Source organism: Lacerta agilis, chromosome 6 (assembly GCF_009819535.1).
Source record: "Lacerta agilis isolate rLacAgi1 chromosome 6, rLacAgi1.pri, whole genome shotgun sequence".
NCBI classification, from domain to species: Eukaryota; Metazoa; Chordata; class Lepidosauria; order Squamata; family Lacertidae; genus Lacerta; species Lacerta agilis.
In genome coordinates this window covers 23,634,910-23,658,302 of record NC_046317.1, presented here as the reverse complement: position 1 = coordinate 23,658,302, position 23,393 = coordinate 23,634,910, and the positions used below count along the sequence as shown (strand labels likewise).

Here is a 23,393-nt window from a genome sequence, read left to right as displayed (position 1 = left end):
ATGAACTGCCGAAACATCCAAAAAGCACGCTCGGCAGGACTGAGGTTAAAGGAGTGCTGATCCTCGGCTTTTAAATCTTCCTGGAAAGCATTCCAGAATTTCAAACAGCCCTAGCATGCAAGTGAAAGATTTTGATCTCCAAGCGAAACCACTGAAACCCTCTAATTAAACTGCCATGTGAACACTAAACAAGAGCAGGCAAGGCTGATGCTTACTGAAAGGTCTTAAAAATAAGTTTAAATATGCATCCCTGCTGCTGCTGTTGTCAAAGGGGACCAAGGAAAGGGTATTTTGCACAGAGGACTGTACTGTTAACGGTTATTTCTCCACTGTTTACCATACAAAGAATTGATTTTTGCAAACACAAGCAGGACAAATTATTCCCTGAACAACCCACAGATGGTCAATTATGGCAAAAAAAATAAATAAAAATAAAAATTGAAGAAAGGCCCTGAAGCATGAGTCTACTGGTGAACAATTTGACATAATAGTTATTTTTCCCTTTGAGGCCACATCAACCACGAAGAACAATCAGAACATTTAAAAAGTATTATCCTAATACTTACCTTCCGCAACTCCAAACAGGCTTAGGTCTTACACATAAATGGCACTTGGCTTGTGGGGAAAGTGTGTGCAGGAGAAACACACATCCAAGACGATAAACCACTTGCCCACTGTAATGGCCCCCACTTCCACACAGTGGACGGGATCCAAATAACTATTTAGAAGGCCTCAAGGGCTGAATATCTTTTTAATTATTTTATTTGAATCACATCCTGCGCCACACAGAATTGCTTTTGGAAGTGCCCAGCTTGTTTCAAAAGCAGCTCATTTTCCTATAGGGAGAAAAAATGTGGAAGCCTTCTAGGCTCTGGCTGGTGAAGCCATGCTCCCTGTGGCCGCCCTCTTTACAACAATATACTGTACCATCCTTTAATATTTTTACATTAGAAGTTCCACTGTAATTATGGTGCCTAAATAAATATTTACATACAAGTTTTAGGGGCCTCAGCAATAATGAACTGCTGGAAGCAATTGCACAGAATTATTTAATGTTTACGAATCCCATATTGTTATAAAGCATCAGAAATGCGTTTCTTTCCCAGCCAAACTACATTTTCATAAATATGTATGGGAGATAAAAGAGCAAGCAAATGTTAGCGCTCAAAGACGATGGCGCCCTGTAGCCTGGGAACAATAATGCCATATAACAAAACTCTATGTGCCTGGAGCCTTTAAAAGGGGGAGGGGGCTTAAATCAAGTATTAACACATTGTCTGAAGAAATGCACTTCCGTTAATAAGATTCAAAATGTATTCAGTACCTTCTGGCTTCCCTTTATGAGATATCACAGCAAGGGGTTTGGTGAAGGTTTTCTTATTCTGCATCATTGCTAGGATCATATCAACACTAAGAAAGGTGCAGGCTTCATCAGGAGGGATGCACTAGAGGGATGAAGAGAACATGTGGCTTGTGAGATCAGGGGCTCACTTAAAACTGCTGCATTATCAGAATAGGCGCACAGCTGCTTCGCTATCAGCAGCAGTCAGAGATGTTTAAGGAATAGTCAACAAAGTATTATCACAACCCCAAGTCATGGCAATCATACTCCAAGGAAGCCCCAGCAGCTGCATTTCAAGATGGAAACACTGCCTCAATATTTAGATTATTTATAAGACCCATCAGCCATCGAGGTTGCCAAGGTTCTCCTCCATGCAATGCAATCTCTGGTGTAGCTCTTTCTGTGCCCAATCCTATGTATTAAGAAACTGGTCCAGATGTTGCTTTGGCAATGCTGTAGAAAGCATTCTGGGACGTGGTGGCGCTGTGGTCTAAACCACTGAACCTCTTGGGCTTGCCGGTTGGAAAGTTGGCGGTTTGAATCCGTGCAACAGGGTGAGCTCCCGTTGCTCTGTCCCAGCTTCTGCCAACCCAGCAGTTTGAAAGCACACCAATGCAAGCAGATAAATAGGTACCACTGTGGCGGAAAGTTAAATGGTGTTTCCATGTGCTCTGGCATTTATCATGGTGTCCCGTTGCATCAGAAGCAGTTTAGTCATGCTGGCCACATGACCTGGAAAGCTGTCTGCGGACAAACGCTGGCTCCCTTGGCCTGAAAAGCGAGATGAGTGCCTTACCCCATAGTCGCCTTTGACTGGACTTAACCGTCCAGGGGTCCTTTACCTTGATCTCATCTTAGAAAGCGTTCTGTCCCCTGCTTCCTGTCAGCATCTTGTTTTTGCACAGTTTACTGTGCAAGTCAGGGCAGGGATATTGTATGCGCCCTGCCCCCCCCCCAAAATATTTACCAGCTAAAGCTACTGATGTGACTTATGGGCAGAGAAACTCACAATGTCAGGGTCCCACTCCCATGATGAATTCTACCAAATGACACAACCAGAGAAGATTGATATGAAAGTATACTTATTTGAGAAAGGGTGATCTTATCCACTTAAAACAAATGAAAAGCTTTTCTCCTCAGGGGGAAAAAATCCCTTCACCACACAGATATGCTGAATGCTTCCATAGCAATGAATTTTCTATGCAAATGCAGGACAAGCAATAAAAGGAATGCAGAAAACAAGTCAAAACACTCATCTATTTCCCTTCAAAATCCTCATAAGGCAGGTCAACCTAATAATTCACACATGGAATTTCAAAAACAATAGTGTTATTATATCTCAGCAGGATCTGGAAAATTAATGCTAATGCATTGTTTACAGCTAATGCCAGAGCATTGAATAAATTTGGACCACTCCAATAGTGGAAAGCAATTTCTGTTTATCACCTGTAACCATTTAGTAGAAAATGCTCATCGTGCTGTCAAGAGCCACAGCAGTTCTCACAGGGAAAAACTCAATAAATACTCTCCCAATGCTGCTAATTGCAATCATTCATAAATGAATTAATATTTATATATGGTTGACTGCTATATTATTTTGGGGTTGGTGCGATGGGGGGATATGCTTACATTTATATCTAGAATACACACTTGGGTGTACATGTGACACTTTAGGCACAAAAGCTTCAGTCACCATATGTTATGGAGAGCTAGAACATTGGTTAGGAGAGTGAGCTGTGAGCTTGCAAGTGCTCAGTTCGAATTTACCGGTCAAAAATAGGCACGCAACTAACTCACAGCTTCAGCTCTTTATCTTTAGTGCAGGGATAATATAATATGGTCCTATTCCACACGTATATGCAGCATTTAGAAAAAGGAAAATATTCTATAGCAACAACAGCAACCTATTGTTACGCGAGGCGGCCAAATGGTTCCTGGCAGCCACAATTCCAATGTAAAGATTTGCTGCAGAAGTGACATTTCCCGTGTCAGCCAAAAGGCCTCCAGGAAACTAAATTCCCATCATATGAAGTCACACCTCTATGTTTTAACAGCCTGAGATCCCAGAAATATAGCTTCACGTGATTATTGTGGAAAGCTTAGCTTCTTAAACAAAAAACTGCTGAATTGGCAAAATCCAGACGTATGGCAACCAGGGCTCAACAACTTTGACCAAACAAACAAACAACCTCAACAACTTTGTCCTGATTTTTCCATTTTGGGGAATATAGCAACCCTACTTAATTGGTTTTGTTAGCGATCCCTCCATGCTATACCTCACTCATATAGGTACCAGTCTATAGCTGCTAGATCAACCCTAGCAGTCTTTAACCTACATTTGTGTCTTTCAGTTTAGGCCCAAGATGGCCACTGTCTTCCATGTTAAATGCAAGCTGAGTGTTCTAAATCTTAAGGAAATTTATCAAATACTGACCTTGGCCAGCTCTCGAGTATATTTTTCTTTCTTTGTGCACAAAGTCACCTCACAATGAAGAAAGAGAAGGGAAGTGTTGAATACAGACTTAAACATAAAGCTAAACCGCTTTCTCTCCATCTGTGCATTTTGCATTGGAAAATTAGCTGGGGTGTTGTAGAATGTTACAGATTCATCTTTAGGACAAATGTTTTCAATAATGGTGTACTCCGACATCTTATCAGGGTATGAATGTGGAGATATAAAGCAGGTTTGGATTGCAAAGCTCAGGGATTTTTCAGCCTTGGTCACAGAAATCTGCAGCAGGAAGAAAACAGAATTTGTAATTAATATGTTGCATTTGGCTTAGAAACATCGACATTTTTAATGCTTTGCAGTGCAGGTGTGATAACAGCAGAAAAGTAAATCAGAGATTGCTAGCCTTGGCTCATAGGCATTTGTTCCTTGTACCCACCTGGAAATTCCAGTGAAAATATTTCCACCTTTGCCTAATCTCCACTTTCTAAATAGTAGATTGCGGAAGCACGGTTAAAAAGTTGTTGCATTTGAAATGGTTTCATAGCACTAAGAATCTTTCAAAATCAAGGTGTCTGTAAACACATTTAAATGGCACAATGCAATGAAACTTCTTCATGCTAGGAGTCCAAAAAAGGGGATTGTAGCAATATATAAAAAGCAGAGATTAGGTTAGGTGTGTTTGACACAAACAAACCTTGCACCTGGCCTGGTTAACACATAAACTCTAAGCCATGGCTTGTTTAGCTTCATTTTGGTTTATCTGTACATCTAAACCCATTGCAGCCAACTATGGCTTGTTTGTGGATGATACACCAGAGCCTGAAGATTGCTTATGGATTTTGGCTTACATTAACCATGGTTTCATGTAATGTCAGAACTTTGCTTAATCCTGGTTTGTTTTGATGGCCCTTTCCAGAGGCTCACATGACTAGGGAAGTGCAAGGCAAGAAACATAAGGAAACAAAACCAAACGTAGGCAAAACAAGCTACGGTCACTTTGCTTGTCAGTTAGACTTATCCTAGGTTATCTAACAAACCATGGTTAAAACAAGCATGGCTTCATGTGATGTGCTAATGTAGCGACTGTGCCTTGACAAATGATTCCATACCGCCCCAAATACCCCAACACTGCCTGAGGAATAGCAGTTGTATTGGAGCAACACCCAACAGTGAAACCATACCATTGTAATTATGGCGCCATATGTGCTCTGGATATGAAATTACCTTCATATACTAGACATCCAAGGAAGAGGACCTAGAGCAAAGGGCAATTTAATCAGCTTTAAGCTCTATGTCAGAATCAGAATACAAAACAGATGGTTGCTGCTAAGGATAACTAGTTGGCATGTGTATTTGACATGCCACATGTGATGCCCAACTACTGCTTCAAAAAATGGCAGTTAAAAAAAAATCTTACTTTGGAAAACTGAAGAGAAAACCCACTTCATCCTCAAGGAAACTTGAGACATAGGATTTAGAAATTATGACAGCTTTTGGCTGCAATCCTAAACACACTAACTAGGGAGTAAGCATGCCTTATTGAGCACAATGGCACTTATTTGAGTAAAGTTGCTTAGGATGGCAGTGCATAACACTTAACAGGATTTAGCCTATATTTACTTGCTTCCTTGTTTTCTTTAAGCACTTCTCTGCAACCATAAGAGTTAGAAACTTAGGGTGAGTTTTTTTTATTAGTTTTTAAACATGAGGTATTCTTATAGGGGCAAACAAGAGCCTGAAGACTGCATGCTATCAACCCATTTGAAATAGCAGGTATAGCTAATAAGGGGCCTTCTGGATGTTGTTGGACCACAGCTCCCATCATCCCTGAGCCTTGGCCATGCTGGCTGGGGCTGATGGGAGTTGTAGTCCAACATCCTCTGGATGGGAACACATTGGCTACCCTTGTGTTTGAGAGTTACTTGGAGTAGCACACTACAATGGGGAACTATTCCACCTCTACTTAGAACGGTCTTTCATTGAAAGGCAAATATGGTGTGTGTGTTCTGTGAATTTTTGACTTCATACCGTTATTAAAGGGGCAAAACTACTGTCCTTAAAAAAATGGCAACTGCCAATGGCCTACTTCCATATTATTGGAATTAACTTTTAAATTTTTACTTTGGACCAAAACTCTCTGCTCTGTCTCATACAGAGAGTAGGCCCATCAGTAAGAGGAACTGTACATAAAATTGCTATTATGAATCCTTTGCCCTTGCGACAATTCAGGTTATAATTTTAAATAATCCATTTTCTCAAAATAAAAGAAACCGAGGCTATTATTCCAAGGATAGTGAAGCAGAGGTCCCTATGCATTGCGTGTAAATAAAGAAAACAAATCTGTTCTAAGTGTTTGTGCAGAGGAAAGAAACAGAGTTCTTGTAGATTATATCACAGACAATTTATTGACTGTACAGACTAGCATTTTGAAAACAAAACAAAAAAATAATTTCTGTCACTGTGGGATGGGGAACAGATGTCGGGCACAGATATAAATTTTCCACTGTGTAGAAAGACGAAAACAGAGCTTGTGCCAGGACAGGTGATGAAAAAATTAGAACATCTGTCCAAAGAACTAACAGTTGGGCCAACTGGAGATCTGGAGTCAGTGGGATTCATCCAATAATGACAAAAGAAATTACCGTTTTTATTAGTGTAAAAACAAACTGTTTAAAAAACACCCGGGCCATCTGAACTGTGTTTCAGTGCTGCTTCAGTTTTGTGACCTAGGGCACAATCCACACACATTCTCCATTCCCTGGCACTACTCTTTGTGCCAGAGCCGGAAGCTGAGTCCAGGCAAAATTCAAGCATATTCAGAGCCTGGGAGAGCACACAGCCCATTTGCCATGCAACAAATTGTTGGTGCTGATGGCAAGATGGACTAGAGCTCTTGAGACAGGGAAGAGAGCATCCAATATGCAGCTCCTCCCCAGGGGCCGTTCCAACTGCTCCCACAAAAGTATTGCTAGTTGCATGCCACAGTGGTACACGCTCCTGATCTCGGGCCTGGAGACTGTGGTGCCTGAGGTGTACCAGAGCAGCATTACACAATGCTGCAAATGCCACAGTGGGGGTGGGGGGAGAGGGGCGCAACATACAAATTGCAAAGGAACTCATTTGTATAGCTGGAAGCTGAGGAAACAATTCAAGTAGGTAAATGGGTTGTTTATTGGGTTGTTACATTTTTATTTTGATTGTGTATTTCATGCTTTTAGCTTGTGATTTTATCCTGTGAACCTCCCTGAGACCTGCGGGTATAGGGCAGTATGCACATTTTAATAATACTAATACTAATACTAATACTAATACTAATAAGTTAAAAGTGCACCCAAACATAAAAGTGGGAGTGGTCCTTCCCGTGAATATTTTCCTTCTAATCCATTTAATGGCATTTAAAGGGATTTCCAATCAGGGTCACAATTGTGTGCGGAGCTGGTCTGAGGCGGGAGTCTTGTTAGAATAAAGCTGTAAACTCAAACATGACAGTGTAAGTCTGGCAGGCCCCTAGCAGGGCTGCCAACTTATCCCTCTGAGGCCCGGGGCAAGTGTACCCAGCTGCCCAGCCCCACTTAGTGGGCCTGCCTGGGAGGGTATCCCTGGGGCCATCATGGGAGGATGGTCACAACTGCAAGGTAGGCAGAGCCCTCCCACCATTTCTTTCTGAACTCTAAAATCCAAAACTGTATCCTAGCAGTGTCTGTCAACCCCCCCCCCTGCAGTTGTATTCGTAAAAATCCCATCATTCAGCGACTCTCTGGAGTCTTTTTTGTCTATTTTCTGAGGAGAGGAGAGGAGAGGAGAGGAGAGGAGAGGGCACTAAAAAAAGTAGTGTGACTGGGTAGGGCTGTTCAGTCAAACATGGGAAATGAAGGAGACATCAGACATTCAGGGGGCACATCACTGAGCCAGTGAGAGTCAAGACCACAGCAGTGCAAACACTTGTTCCATGTGCACACTTGTCCCATGCTGCCCCTTCCAGTTTGTAGGGAAGTACAGTAGTACTCACTAGAAGGACAGATCCTGAAGTTGAGGCTCCAGTACTTTGGCCACCTCATGAGAAGAGAAGAATCCCTAGAAAAGACCCTGATGTTGGGAAAGATGGAGGGCACAAGGAGAAGGGGACGACAGAGGATGAGATGGTTGGACAGTGTTCTTGAAGCTACTAACATGAGTTTGGCCAAACTGCGAGAGGCAGTGAAGGATAGGCGTGCCTGGCGTACTCTGGTCCATGGGGTCACGAAGAGTCGGACACGACTGAACGACTGAACAACAACAACAACAGTAGTAAGAGCAGGACATATATGTGGTTAAGTACTTCCATGCCCAAACCCATAGTGAGCGTAGCCAGATCTGGGATATTGCCTTGTACCTGTTGTCTCTCCAGCTCAGTGCAGCTGTGTGAACTTTCCAACAGCACAAGAGTCAGTGTGGTGTAATGGTTAGAATCAAACAAGGGCTGGTTACATCCGCAAAGCCCAGTCCCTCTCACTCTCAGCCTAATCCATCTCCCAGGGTTGATATGAGGATACAAGTGTGTGAGTGGCAATAGAGAACTCATTGGGGGAAGGGCAGCATTATAAACATCTGGGTCTCAATCCAGCTTTGCCTAAGGTCTGGGACAGAAAATATTGCTCTCTTGCAGGTGGAATTAAGCCACACTGCTAAACAAAATGGATTCTTATGCTTTGCCAATGGCTCTTTGTACTAATGTTAGAAAAATGTTTTGATTGTACTTTGCCAAAGAGCCAACCGTCTTCAATGGCTGCTCTTTCACAGAGGTTTTGACGAGGGTGACACATGTATTTGCATTGAGCTTGTCCATGCTGAGAGAGGAGTCTTTGGTCTCTGCTACAAAAAGCATTCTCTCTCTCTCTCTCTCTCTCTCTCTCTCTCTCTCATGATCTCTACAATTTCCCTTTTCAGAAACCGCAAGAGAATACATCTGTCTGCCTGAGGCGACAGCGCAGTTGCAGCTCAGGGCAGGCAAGAACAGACTTAGCTGAGCTCCCATGTTCTGGGAGAACATTTCATGGATTTCCATTTCTGTCACAGTTCATTACCTCAACAAAAATCTGGCCGTTCTCTGCAACGGAGAAGAACCCTTGGGTTGGGGTACGGAAGAGGCCTGTTTCGTAAAGTTCCATGCCGAAGGTGACATTGCCGATGCGCGATTCAGGTGAATAGAACTTAGGAGATTTAGGAGCTTTCAGCTGGTGGAATGTGCAGTTGAACTAAAGCAAGAAAAACAAAACAAATTAAGGCTGCAGGGAGGAGAAATAACATTGTGGCTGTTGGGGGGTCATAGGGGCAGAGGGATTCATCTAACCAGCCTCGTCAGCGAAGTCTTGTGTAGGGACTTTAATTAACTCAGTTAGATAGAGCATGATGCTGATAACACCAAGGCCACAGGTTTGATCCCCATAAGGGACAGCTACATTTTCCAACATTGAAGGGGGCTGAACTACAGGATCCTCAGGGTTCCTTCCAACACTGATCTACGATTCTATGACTTCTGCTTGTGCGATGGGACTTTCCTCCTCTCCTTCCCCTGTGCACCCCCTGGAATGGGCTCTATGGGGGTTGGGGGAGGAGACAGAACAACTGGAGGAGCAAGACATTGAATTAAAGCCATAGTGTTTTGCCAACACATACAATCAGCACACTCACATAAAAGGATATAGACCAGTATACAGAAGTGTTTATTTCAATACAGTATTTGGAAATAAATAGTGGTTCACAAAAATGGAAAAATTGCCAAGGTCCAACTATTTCTTCAGTGCTTGATTAAGAAGTGATTCCTTCCTCCTGTTCTGTTTGGCTTTCTAATTTGCCCATGTCTGGTACTACAATGACACGCCCCCCCAACCCCACACACTCCTCCACAGCAATCTAACATGGCTACTTTCTGACTCTTTCATGATAAAAGAAAATCACTCCCATCTAGTCTATACGTACACAGAACAAAGCAGAAACTTTAAGGGTCCTCACTTTCCTCCAGAGCCCAACAACGGACAGATTTTTTTTTTTTTTTTTTGCAGGGAAGGGGGACAGAAAGGAGGACTAAATCAATATGGGCTCATGGCATGCTTTGAGGTTTTTAGGGCACACAACAAAGAGGACAAAAGGCTTATAAAGGATTAAAAATGAAAAAATCATGGGGAAGTTGTTACTGTTCACCATGCAAGGGCATGGGCAGAAAGCCTCTAGAACTGCTTTGAAAAGGAAGCAAAAAGGTTTGCTACCTCTGGATTCTGCGCTTCTCTGGTGGTTTTTTTTTTTGGGGGGGGGTGTACATGAAGGCATATACTGCATAGGCATCAGGAGAAGTTAGTGTCTCAGCTCACAACTGCCTGTGCACCACTGGGACGATTCACTCCACACTCTGAGAGTCAAGGTCATAGTGAGTTTCGCCCCTGTTCCAAATTTTCTTTATGCAGCCAGACTGTGGATAATTGTTACATACCCGAACAATTTCAGTCCTGCTGGAAATGACGACGTCTGTTTCATCAGTGTCCCCAGGGAATCCGTTATCCCCTGATTCCATGTCTTCATAGTCAACCGCCCAACCACTGGCCTCAATTGGTGACGGCACATGGATAACAATCTTTGACAAAGAAAGAAAAGAGTAGAAAACATGCCATTCTATCAAAGCTGTTTGGGGAGGAGTTCCACCTCACTTGCCCCCTTGAGTCAGAAACATGGACCAAGAAACATTGCTTGTGGGAAAAGCTAATCGTATTATCAGAGCACCCTTACAGGGATTACTGTTTAACCCATCTGCACCCTGCTCTTCCAAGGTGGTTTCTTCCCTGTTATCCTCACACCCTGTGCAGTAAGTGAGGCTGTGACTGGTGCAAGATCAGCACTGACTTAGTAGTGATTTGAACCCCCATCTTTCCAATAAGCCCACCACTGAAACTCTAAAGGCAAGCTTGGAGCAAGTAAAAGGAAATGCCTTCAGCTTGTTTCCAAATCTGGAGCCTGCTTGAGCAATAAAAGTATTGCAGTCTGGGCACTGGTATGTAGATGAAGATACCAGCAGCCCCAGCTCTGCTTCTGGTAAAGCTATGTACTCAGCATTGTTAACAAGCAATGGCTCACTGGACTGGACTGGTATACACCCTACTTTTCAGTAAATCAGCACAAGATACAATTGGGCCAAGAGTTTTGACATGGCGGTTCTTTTTTTAACGTACATACATTTCTAACCCTTCCTTTAAAATAGTTCTTTTGCTTTCTAGTTTTCCTTCTCATTTCTGTATCCTGCTATAACTCCCACACTGGGCTGCGTTAGGCATCTCCTGCCCACTTTTCATACACAAACATTCCCCACATATTCCCTTCCTCTGCATTTCCTGACTATTCAGCTTTTCCTTAACTCAATTTCATCTGTTTGCTCAGATGTCGGGGTTGTTGCTATCCAAAGGAGCAGTTGTACTGTTTTCAGGCGTTTACTGCGTAATTCTATATCTGCTTTGATGGTGTTGAAACTGGCCTGAGATTCAGTACTCAGAAAAAAATCTGAGCTTTGGATCTTGAGTAAAACTTAAGTCTTGGCATGTTTTGGGTTAACCCACCATTAAAAATGGCGGGGCAACTGCTGAATTGAGATCCAGATGTGCATTTTTCCACAGCCTGTTGATCCATGGTTTTTGGTTGGGTACATCTCTAGATCAACAGCCAGAAGGTCTGGCCAAATAAAGGATTTCTGGAGTTTTTCTCTTTTTAAAATTGGACTAGGTTATGTCTGATCAGGTTGCCTGCACTGTATTTGAGTTGGACAATAAGCCCTTCAGTATATGCCAAAATTGCCACTATGTGCTGAAATCTCATAAGCCAAGAGATGTCCCTTTCTGTTAACCTGAGCTGGCCAACATCTATTCACGATCATTGTGAAAATGTTGAGCTAGTGCTAAAGATAGAAATCTTAGAAGTGGCGTATGATTTCTTGCATACCTGCTTAGCTACTTGGAAAATCAGATTATGCACTTGGATTCAAATTTCAGGTGCTGAACATATATTAACCGTAACTTTAAATGCACTTAACAAAAACTAGTGTGTGCTAGGTAACCATGCCATACGTTTTTCTTTACAATGGAAACTTATTTGAGAGCTGCCAGGTTGATGTGCCAAGTTCAGGCCCTCAAACAAGCTATTACTTACTGAACCACTGTTCATATGTAACAAAAACAACAACAACTCGCTTGAACAACAATAGGAGAACTCTTACAGATCTAGTCTGATCCTGAGAAAGGAACTAGATGTTATAAGACATGCAAGCTGTCTGTTTCCATCCTAAACACCACTAGATTCAAGAACATTAATCCAGGCTTGTAAATAGCCACTCTCCTGGTTGGAAGAATTGCCTCTAGGCGCTCAGGCAAGACAGCTGGCTTTGCGGCCTTCTCTCGCACTCTTGCAGAAAAGGGAAAGATGTATTGTTTGATGGGTAACCAGACTTCTGCTGTGGAAGTGGCACTGTTTCTCTTCACCTCCCTTCTGGGAGCATGAAAAATCAGTTAAGCATGTCCAGTGCAGCACAGAATCTCTCTGTTCTGAAGGCCCCACACTGGGCTGTCTCTCTTCCCATTACATACTTGGAGATTAGTAGTTACTTTGGACCCTCCAGATTTGTCTCTGAAATGTAGTGGGTTCTGTTCTAAACAAAGAATAACAGCTAGCAGGTCTTGCCTTGCTTTCTCTCCCAACAACAGGAAGCAGATCCTATTAGCCCAGCTGAGTTTACCTGGCTGGGCAAATGCAGTGAAGTTGGATTCTGCATTTCTGCTAGAATAAGTGGGGCAGAAAGAGGATGCAAGCAGAGATACTAGCTACTTTTGCTTTCCCATTCCATAAGAGAAAAAATAGATGCCCATGCTCCATCAATGTAAGCTCATTGCTTTTCATCTACTGTGGAAAGCTATTTACCTCCCAAAGTAGGAGAAAAAAGCGAGAAGCCATTACTCAAGAAAATATGCCTGAAATTGCATTCATATACATGAAATGACAGGGACTTCTTGCTGTTAAGCCTGCCTTTCTATCATGTTTAGGTTTTTTTTTTTTAACAAGAAATAAAGTATCACCAGGACAACAACAACCCTATGATTGCAAGATACAGACAATTATTTCTGCTGTAATAGACTCACAGAGTTCAGATACACGTTATCCAAGGCATAGGCTATTCGTTGAGTCCCACAATCATGCAGCGATGACTCCAAAATAAAATGGGTCTTGTTTGTCTTAGCTCTACATGTAGGATCCAGCAGAGAGAGTTGTGTCCCGATGTAACCGCTAGCCTAAAAAAGGGAGAGATCACGATGCAAAATTACACCCCAAGCTACAAATCAGGGCTCAAAATGACAGCGATGGTTTTTTTTTAAAAAAAAAATCTGACTATTAAGCATTTTTATTTACCATCTTGCAAAATTCTGTATTAAAAGATTGCCCTCCAAAAGTGCAGACTAGTTAGTTTATAGAATATTCAGTCTGGTGGAAAGGTAAGTATTGTATGCACAAAATAAAACACCAGAGCACCATTGCAGTGTTTCATTTTATTGAGAGACCCGCTGGGATGACTGTCTGTAACTTTAGATGATTTATTTTCCAAAGGGAGAAAAGAAGATAATGCATTTTGGAGCATATTTTAATCATCTTTTAAGTTTTGGCTCTGACTTAAACGGGAACAACTGGTTCACAATTCCAGCTGCAGTGCATGCAGTCCTTTGACAGCCTTGGGACAAAAGCAGAGGACTGATCACTGGTTGGGCAGATAATGTCAACCATATGTTCCCTTGTAGCTGTGGGGGTTTCGTTTAATACACAACACACTCCATAGTTTATTCAATAGTCAAATCACTCTATCCTGGTTTGTTCCAATGTGAAATTAAGAGATCATACCAACCTCCAGTGAGTCTTTTGCTACAGCTACAATCATGGACGTGTCATCACACTTCACCGTCAGGGCAACATGAACGCTACCCTGAACTTCTTCTGGTTCTGGGACTTTTGGAAGGAGGTGCTCAAAGCCACGATTGGTCCTAATTGTGTCCACCATATCAGTTGATGGCAAGTTTCCATCATGATCTCGATGGAAGTGGAAGTCAAAACTAACGCCTTCGCTTGAGGGCGCGAGTGGAGCTGGCAGTGGGTTAACGCCACGCAGCAACTCCTTCAGCTCTGGTGGGAAATGGTCTTCCTCATCATTCATCTCTTCTAGAGAAAGACAGAAATTTGGAGATGTTACGATGTTCCTTTAATTTCTTTTCACTCTGAGCTAAGCTACACAAGACATCGGGGTTGCCAGCCTTTTAAAGCCTGTGGATGCTTTGGGATTTCTGAGTAAGTGTTTTGTGCACCGTTCTTCCAGTCACGCCTCCCCTGCAGGATTACACGCTACTTTCTCAAGGGATATTGTTAAAAGTTGGATCCAGTGGAAATAATCTGAGCCTTGGAAAACACATGGAGATGTCAGAGGAAGTAAGAAACAGCATCACTCTTCCAACTTGCTCCTTCAGTTGTATCTAGTTTTAAGGAGATTCCGACTAAACATCAGGAAGACCTTTCTGACAGCAAGAGCTGCTCGAGAGTGGAATGGACTCCCTTGGAAGGTGATGGACTCTCCTTCCTTGGAGGTTTTTTATCAGGGCTAAATGGCCATCTCTCATGGATGCTTTAGCTGAGATTCCAGCACTGCAGAGGGTTGGATTAGATGACCCTGGGACGTCCCTTCCAACTCTATGATTCTATCACAATAAGGGGCAGTGGCAGGGGGGTTCAGAGACTTTTGTGGGTGGCAGGGGAAGACCTTAGGGGTACCATTGCAACCACAGGCACCACACTGGCAAGCCCTGTCAAAAATGCTATTAGATCACTCTGATAGGACCTGCTACTTCTCTTTCTTAACAAAAAAGCATGGGAGTCTTCCAATATATTTTGGGACTGCAGTGAACAGGGAGAGTTGCCATTTCTTGCAGAACATCCTACGAAGCTGCTGTTTGCCCCCAGAAGGTAATACATGCAGCACTTTCAGGGGCAAATAGCAGACGGGGTGTGGGGCGAGAAAAAAGTCTGCAGAAGGTAGTAGATATTCTTGGTTTCCCTAGCTGAAGCTAGTGACCTTCCCAAAAAATCAAACTGCAAGGCTAGCAACTTCATTTCACCGGCGTAACATTCATCCCAGGGGATTAGATCCAAACTTGCCCCTCTGCAAATGAAAGGGCCGCTTCTGTTTGCAGAAGGGCCTTCGATCTGGCAGAGGCTCCCACTGGAGAAATGGGGGTTGGAGGCCATTTTCATCAATTTCCCGTTCCCCCTGCACTCCCCAGCACCAATTTAGAGCATCCAGTAAGTGGGGTTCTGCTCCCCGGAAGTCTGGATTCAACCTAGTATCTCCTGATCAAAGCATATCTCCCATTACAACTCTCAAAGCTTTAGGGAATCCAAGGCTCTTGAGGGGAGGAAAAGGACCAAGAAGAGTTCAAGAAAATTGCTGCATACTTGATACAAGCCAGCCTCCTGACTTACCAGTGTCCTCAAGGCGTAGATGGAACCTATTAGCAACAGGTGCTTTTGTATAGGAAGTAACTGGATGGTAGCCATGATCATAAGCCCACGTAATCAAACTCTCATGAGAGGAGGGAATATTGGAAAATATGTTTTTAGTCATCACCATCGAGCGTTCCGTTTCCTTTCCAAAGCCAACACTGTTTGCTGCCTGCGCAGAAACGGAGATAACATTAGGATTCTGGACGAGGCTCTTCCAAGTCTTGTAAAACCATGTCAGGAAACTGATATTTTTACCCCTTTCTGGGTTAAAAAATAACATGAAAAGGAACTCCTTTCAACAACTTCTTTTCATCATTTCTGCAGCGAACTTTTCTTCCAGGCAGACTGATTTGTCATCCGCACGACCAAATCGTTTCCCTACCACAGAACTGTGAAAGGTTTGCCATGGATGAGGCTCCGTCCCCACACTTTGCTGGGACAGTATAATCACTTAGAGCCACTGCGTCATGTCAAAATACAACAAACTGTTTTTCTCTCCCCCGCCCTTTGTTTCTCAACAGAATGATTTTTAGATAAGGAACAAAAGTTCTTGATAATGTGGAAGGATAACAAGGACTGTAAATAGCTGTAAGAGCTAAAGCATATCCAGGGCTCGTATAGGCTGACATGTAACGGAAATTACATGGAAGCTAATTGAAACAATGTTGGGATTGTCCCACTGGCAGTCATGACATGTTAAGGGACTCATTGCATGGATGGCCTCTACTCTGCTACTGGATGTAGCAAATCTGAAATATGCGCCAGACCAGTGTTCCCCAATCTTGGGCCTCCAGCTGTTTTTGGCCTACAACTCCCATCATCCCTGACCACTGGCCTTGCTAGCTAGGGATGATGGGAGCTGTAGTCCAAAAACAGCTGGAGGCCCAAGGTTGGGGAACACTGCGCTAGACGAGTCAAGGGTTCTCCAGAAGTTGTTGGTCTATTACTCTCATAGAAGCCAACTCCTAGGGGCCAAGATCCCTTCAGCCCCCCACCTAATAAAATATTTGAGGGGGCCAGGCCCACCCAAAGTTAATGGTCATTGCCATTCACACACACTGTATCATGTAATCTACTATGCAGGGTGGGGCTTACCTCCCCCCCCCAATGTTTTATTCAAGTTGACACCCCTCAGTAATCTCAGGGGTAATCTAAAATCATCCAGAAGATAGTCGAGTTTGGAAATGTTACACTGAAAACGTTTCAACTTCACACTGGCCCTCCTTAGGCAACTGAAATGTTTAGACTGGCCCTTGATTTTACACTGGGGTGGCCAACCTTTTTTTGGTTCCAAGGGCAACATTCACCCTTGGGCAGACTTTCAGGGGTGCATGCAATTGTGGATGTGGGTAAGGAGTGTGGGCACTCCACAATCTTACATACATACATGGGCTATATGGAGGCCTACTACTGAATTTATTTTAACTACAGCGATATTAAGTAGTCAATAAACTATATACTGTTGCATAAGATGCCAGTATTTTCTAGCACATAGTAAACAGCAATCGTAGCCTATGGGGGATGAATATGGAAGCCAGCTTTATTGAGTAAAAGCAGCAGGGAAAAGATACCCTCTCCATGTCAAAATGCTTTTTTTAAGAATCAGGACATGGGTCAACCCGCAAAATACTAAAAAGGCCATCCCTGATTCTTTGTGCACTGAATAATTTGCATTTTTGTGACGATTAAGGTTAGCAATATGAATTGTCAACTGATGAAGAAGAAATGGAACCTTGCAAACCCCATGTTTTAAAGCTTCCTCTGGTGCTCCTACAGAAGATGCCAAGCAATCTTGAAATCTCAATGTGTTTGAATGGTTTGCTGCAGGTGGTACTGAAAGGAGACCCATTAACAAAAAGGGTAGCAAATCGCCTTTTGGGGAGTGGGCAGCAGAGGAGTTTCTGTTCTTGAGCTGTGCCTGCCTGCCCTGTTTCTGCCCAAAATACTATCTTTTGAGTGGACTCAAATCTGGATACAATTTTTTTTTTTTACACATGTTTCAAATAAGCAGACAAGTTTGGATTGACCTGAGATTATGACGATCCCTAAATTTTCCGGATTTCCTGCTCTTTCCCTCTCTTTTAAATGTTAGATAAAACAGCTGAACAAATATTTTTCAGAATATAATTGTCATAACTGGAACTTGCCCGTTTTAAAGGACTGTGTCCCTCTCTATTCATATAGACCCATTAAGATTTAATGTATCCAAATAGGAGCATACGGGGTCTATGTTTATGTTCTGGCACTATTCTGGCACATAATGTTGAGACGCTTGACTATAAAATAAAAATACACATTCTCAAACTAGACATGGATTTTCCTACTGGTCAGATGCAGTTAGTTTGAATTTGGAATTTTACCTTTTAAATCTCTAATCTTCCACTGGTGTTTTTGCAGATGGGACTGCTTAGGGCTAATCAAAACAAATTTGGAAAGTAAAAAAGGCAATTCAAAATGTGGATTCATCTCTACCCAGCTTCTTGATGCCTTTTGCCCTAGTTTTCTCTGTTCTACATGGTGAACTGATAGCACCACCTTCAAGCAATGATCAATTGTGGCTGGGATGAATAAGATACCTTCTTATTCAGCCAAACGGGCATCAACGTAAGCCTTTGCTTGAGCTGTTGGCTCAAGGCTCCTTCCAGGGTACATTTTGTACTTAAGAATTATATGTGATCAATAGTGCAAACCTACATGTGAAATGAACTTGAACTGCATCCAATGGGGCTCACTCCAAGGTAAGTGTGCAACGGACCACAACTTTCAGTGAGATCTTGTGTGTACTTGAAGGTGCATCCCACACAAAAGCATGTTTAGAGCTGTAGCCTCAGTCAAGCCGAAACTGGAGGTCACAGGCTCCCTCAAAACCTAAAAGAAATGGGACTTTCCTGTCTATATTCTTTCCTATGATTCTTATACATCAGAGCACAACCAACCCAAATTAACTCCTTCCACTTTCTTCACAGGCAACTTAATTTTGCCTCTCAGGACCCCTGCCGTTTCCACTGAGTGAAAAAACATGAGCAAAATTGCAGAAGAGTGAAAGTGGCCCAGCTAATAAACAAATAATTGGAAGCACAACTTAATTAAGAACGTTAAAAGAAGCTTTGCTGGAACTGATCAAACATCAGGTCTAGCATCCAGTTTCCAACGGTGGCCTGTAAAATACTTCCAAGGTATGACATATTGAAGTATTGAACGGGACATCAAAGCAACAGTACACTTTAGTAATGCATTTTAAGGAGTATAAATAGACATCAGAAATTGGCAGCATGCCAGCAGGGCCCAGCAATGTGAAGTGGACTGGGGGGGGGGGGTATTGCTGACCCAGCTTCCCAACACAGAGGTGGCTGCCATAAACTGAAGGTGGGAGGAGAGAGGCAGTGTGGAGGGATCCTTGATGTCATTAGGTCCCTTGGACTTTGATGATTCTGTAGAGGGAACACCTCAAGAAATTTTGCTTAACAAGAGCTCTAACCCACGAGCGAGGAACCTCTACCCTGGAGGCCCGATTAGGCCCAGAAGGGCTCCTAATTTGGCTCATGGGGCCATTTCCCTCAAACCGCGCCTACCTGCCCCACCCCTGATATCATAGGTGATGGCAGGTAGGAGACAGGTAGAGGCGCGGCCTTCACTCTGACATGCGTTTCCAAAAAAGCCCTGCTTGGAAACACAGTTCAAAGTGCTGTCTCTCAGTGTTCATCGGATGACGGGATGCAGAGGGAATTAAACTGTGAAGTGTGAAGCTGCTTTGAAATGGAACTTCAAAAGCATAGATGTCAACCAATGCCATTATGACAGGCAGGGTCCCTGCTCAACCGTCAAACTTCGCCTGTGGGGTTTGTGAAGATAAGAATCTTGGCCCACCAGAATGGAAAGGTTCCATGGCCCTGCCTTAACCCATCGGATCTCTGGGCATGTTTTTGTTTGTTTTAATAAAAGAAACCCATGGCTAGAATGAGGTGTTAAAGAAAACCAAAAGTGAAAATCATCATCCAGTGGCACCTTAAACCAAGATTATGGGTGCAACAACGGAATGTCTAGGTGTGCTTTTTTATAACGAGAATACAAAGCTGAAAATGAATGAGCTGCTGCTAAAATATTATGTTTGTTTTTCACATGGTCTAGTCCTTCCCCTGCCCACCCCCCTAATAAGAGGGTCTCTTCTCCAGTCTTCAGAGAGTGGCTGGAAGTGGGGAGGCAGAAAAGGGTCCTCCTTTCCTTCCACTCTGCAATTTTAATCTGAAATCTTAGGCGCAGTACTGCACCCAAAGCTCAGAAACAGCTTGTGCGAATGAAATTCCCTGTCGCAAAATGTGCCAAGAATAATGGGAGTTTTGAACGCTGTTTTCATCTGCTTGTGAGGAACAGCATGCAATGCTACTCTCATGAAACATTTGGGAATGACAGACAGGGCTCTTTTTCAGCCGGAACTCAGTCCCGGCACCTCTCTGGTGGGCGCCATTGCCATTATAAGAGAAAGAAGGGAGGCGTTCATGGTGAGTTCTAGAAAAATAGCACTGGTGACAGATGCAATGCACCACCTCTTAATCGAGCAGCACATCACTCAGTACCCAGGTTGGGTGGGGAGAACCAACAACCAGGATTAATAGCAAAAGTTGAGGAGATACTCAGAAAATACGTCTGCTATCATGCGCTCACTTCTTCAGATAAAAGCCTGAGGTGTTAACAGCACCCGTGCCTCCCTTACAACAAGTCATATCTACTTACAATTGCTTCCAGTTTCCCCTTCACGTCATGTGACTTGATGACCCAGTTGACAGACTTTCTGCACTTGAGGATAAGTACAAGATCCCTGACAAGTGTGGTGTCTGGCCGAGATGGTCGAATGTCAATGATGATATCCACCTGGAAAGCACTGGTCGTGGAAAATTTTTTAAAAAAGAGTGAGGCCCCAGCACGCCAGAAATTTTCAGCTATCAACCTTCTTTCAATCCATCATGTTTCCAGTGTCTGGCCAGCTGATTAAAACGCTGGAGGTTATCCCAGACGGTACAACATGTGCTAAACAGACTGTTACGCCACACATGCTAAAACAATTTTACATAACAATGGAAACAAAAATGCTTTTTAGGCTAATAATTACTGTCCAGCAGCAGCTTTGCTTTCTCAATTAGAGGTTGCTGGTTGCTCATTGCCACTGCTTTGGTGCTGGTTAAAGAGAACCGCTCAGAGTTTGTTCTCCCACCCCCGCTATTTCCCCATTTCTTCAGGAAATTTTAAATGCACGTTTCTATCCAATTCATTCCATTAATTTGGAGCAAATGTCGCCTTATTGTACCTCAGAATTATAGCTTGGCAGCGTTGTTACGGAAGGAAAAATGGAATAATAAGTGAGAGAAATGCATCTGGTCTGCTGAGCTTTGAAAACAATGGGGAATGTGCAAAAAAACAAAGTATGTTTGGGCAGTGACGAAGAATGGGACGTTTTCAAAATGCAGTTATTAGCTTAGCCCGCTGCTCATCTTTAGGATAATGGAAGCTTACACTTTGTGTCAGATTTGGAGTGCCCTCCCAAGGGCTTCCTTTATTCCTGAAGAGTGAGATGAGGTCTCCTGTGTTCCCCAACCTCTGATACTTGCTGAGGTAGAAGTTAATGAGTACAGTAGTACCTCGGGTTAAGAAATAAATTCGTTCTGGAGGTCTATTCTTAACCTGAAACTGTTCTTAACCTGAGGTACCACTTTAGCTAATGGGGCCTCCTGCTGCCGGCACGCAATTTCTGTTCTCATCCTGAAGCAAAGTTCTTAACCCGAGGTACTATTTCTGGGTTAGCGGAGTCTGTAACCTGAAGCGTCTGTAACCCGAGGTACCACTGTATTTCAGGGTGCGATCCTGATAATGGGGGGGGGGGAGCAGCACTTGAACAAGACCCATAAGCCCATGATCAACTGACGTATCTTCTCAAATATTTAGGCCAGAGCCCAACTTTATCATAGAATGGTAGAGTTGGAAGGGGCCCTGAGGATCATCTGGTCCAACCGCCTGCAATGTAGGAATATGCAGCTGTCCCATAAGGGGATCAAACCTGCAATCTTGGCACTATCAGCACAACACCACACTCTGACTGAGATATTGCCCTCCCTGTAGCAGCCTCTTTGACCTGGATAAAATTTGCCACATTGATTTCTAATCTGAAGACAAATTCTGCAACCTGTTTTCATATCCCCCATGTGCTAAATAACAGACATACTGAAACTTTCGTTTCAAAGTACCGCAATCTAAAATTATTTATGTCAAATAAACTTTTAGGAGTTTTGCTGTTCTCATAGACGGAGGATCTGTTCCTTTAAAGCTGCAGGGTGAGCGGAAATAAACAATATTCTTGGCTTGGAGAAATAGGAACGGGCACTTTACCTGTATGGGTTAGAGTCTGGTGTGATAAGTTCAATTATGTGAACTTCTCTTTCTTGATCCATGCTGGAGACAATGCATCCTTCTGCTGCCTTGGGTTGCAGGTACCCCGCAAGGTAGTTCAAGGAAATAAAGTTCTTCTCTATATTGCATGTTGCAGGGAAAAACTGATCTAAAAAAGAAGAGATAAAACAAATCATTCTTAGATGATCAAATATGGTTGTAAAGGTTAAAGCTACCATGTGCCCTTCCCCGCTGGATCCCAGCTGAAGGGCTCCCAATTCACCAAGGCTATCATTGCACTACCGGTACCTTGATTCCACTGTTCCTTTCAATGTGGCCTGAAATGGCTTAGAGTTGCCATAGGAGCAGTAAAGCCCAAGGCAGGAATAATGCTTAACCATGTTGATTGGGAATGGTGCAAGACTTCAAATGGGAGGTGGGAGAAAGAAATGTCAACTCCTTGCAATCAAAAAAAGCATGAGCTCATTCTAAGGCAGGTCCATCCTCCTTTGAGATGGGGTTAAGCATAATTTCCTCCTGGGAGTTCACAAGTCTTAGTCTTTGGTTTTCTAACTACAAGCTCTATGATACCTAGCAGGACATCATTTGCAGCAAAGGAGAGACCTTATGGGGTTGTTCCTGTGTGGAAGTGGATTTTCCATCACTTGTTACTCCCTCCCCAAGGTACGGCCTTTTCCCTTGCCTGGGAAAAGAGGTTGCGGCGAGGGGATTGACAGGGAAGTGATAGGGAAAGGGTGCAAAATCCTACTTCGAATTGTGCCCAGCTCAGAGGGAAATGCACCTTGCTCTAATAGATTTTTGGAAACATCTCTGATAATAATTTGTCCCTCTATATTAAGCTAAGCACATAAAGGGTGCATACAGGATGCAGTAGTTAACCATGTTTAACAAACTATAGTTTACAAGCCCATGTCAAACCATGGTTTCATAGCCACACTAATTACCTTGTCTCCTGATTGTGGAGACGAAGCCAGGCTTGCCTTGGATCCTAAGCTACACCATTTCCTAGACAGGGGCTTGATCAGGCAAAAAACAAACAAACAAAAACAAACAAAAAACCCCCACAAAAAGCAAAACCCAAACTTGCCCCCCTGACCTTCTGCTCCACACCTCCCCATTCTTCATTCTAAGTATTCTGTGAGACTCTCAAGTAGCTGTTCTATGGCCAGAACCACATTCTAAGCAATTTCTGTACTTTTGTGCACAGCTGATAACCCTCTACGATGTTAACAAATTATGATAAATTGCAGTAATGTTCAAAAGCTGTCTGTAAAATGCTCATAAAAGGAGTGTTTTGACAAGTCATGCAATTCTACTTGCACCTCAAATTTTGTTTTATTGTTCATGTCCCAAGGCAAGTTTCTAAAACAGTGATAATTACAGTGTAAGAGGAAAAACAAAATAAAAAATTCTTTCCAGTAGCACCTTAGAGACCAACTAAGTTTGTTCTTGGTATGAGCTTTCATGTGCATGCACGAAAGTTTATTTCTTGATATTTTCAGTTTCAGCATTTCATTTCATTCACTTTTTTACTTTAGAAGTGATACTTTCACAAACAAAAATTGTGACATGAATTTTTGCATAATATTATACATCAGTTACAAAATTCTGTGTTGCAGAATCTGAGTTAAACATGGTGCAGTTGTGGGTTGG

General features: G+C 43.0%; 1 protein-coding gene across 2 annotated transcripts in view; it reads right to left on the bottom strand.

Annotated features, from left to right (window-relative positions):
- Positions 1 to 23,393, bottom strand: part of TGFBR3 (transforming growth factor beta receptor 3) — a 109,660-nt gene that overhangs the window by 8,413 nt on the left and 77,854 nt on the right. The window contains exons 5-13 of one of the 2 annotated variants that reach the window (XM_033151611.1): positions 21,720 to 21,888; positions 20,073 to 20,220; positions 15,321 to 15,510; positions 13,699 to 14,009; positions 12,944 to 13,093; positions 10,261 to 10,401; positions 8,858 to 9,028; positions 3,777 to 4,073; positions 1,325 to 1,445 (exon numbers count right to left, since the gene is read on the bottom strand). In XM_033151611.1, coding sequence (XP_033007502.1) covers positions 1,325 to 1,445; positions 3,777 to 4,073; positions 8,858 to 9,028; positions 10,261 to 10,401; positions 12,944 to 13,093; positions 13,699 to 14,009; positions 15,321 to 15,510; positions 20,073 to 20,220; positions 21,720 to 21,888 — 1,698 coding nt within the window. The remainder of the gene's footprint in view (positions 1 to 1,324; positions 1,446 to 3,776; positions 4,074 to 8,857; positions 9,029 to 10,260; positions 10,402 to 12,943; positions 13,094 to 13,698; positions 14,010 to 15,320; positions 15,511 to 20,072; positions 20,221 to 21,719; positions 21,889 to 23,393) is intronic. The other variant, XM_033151612.1, reaches the window with a different exon arrangement.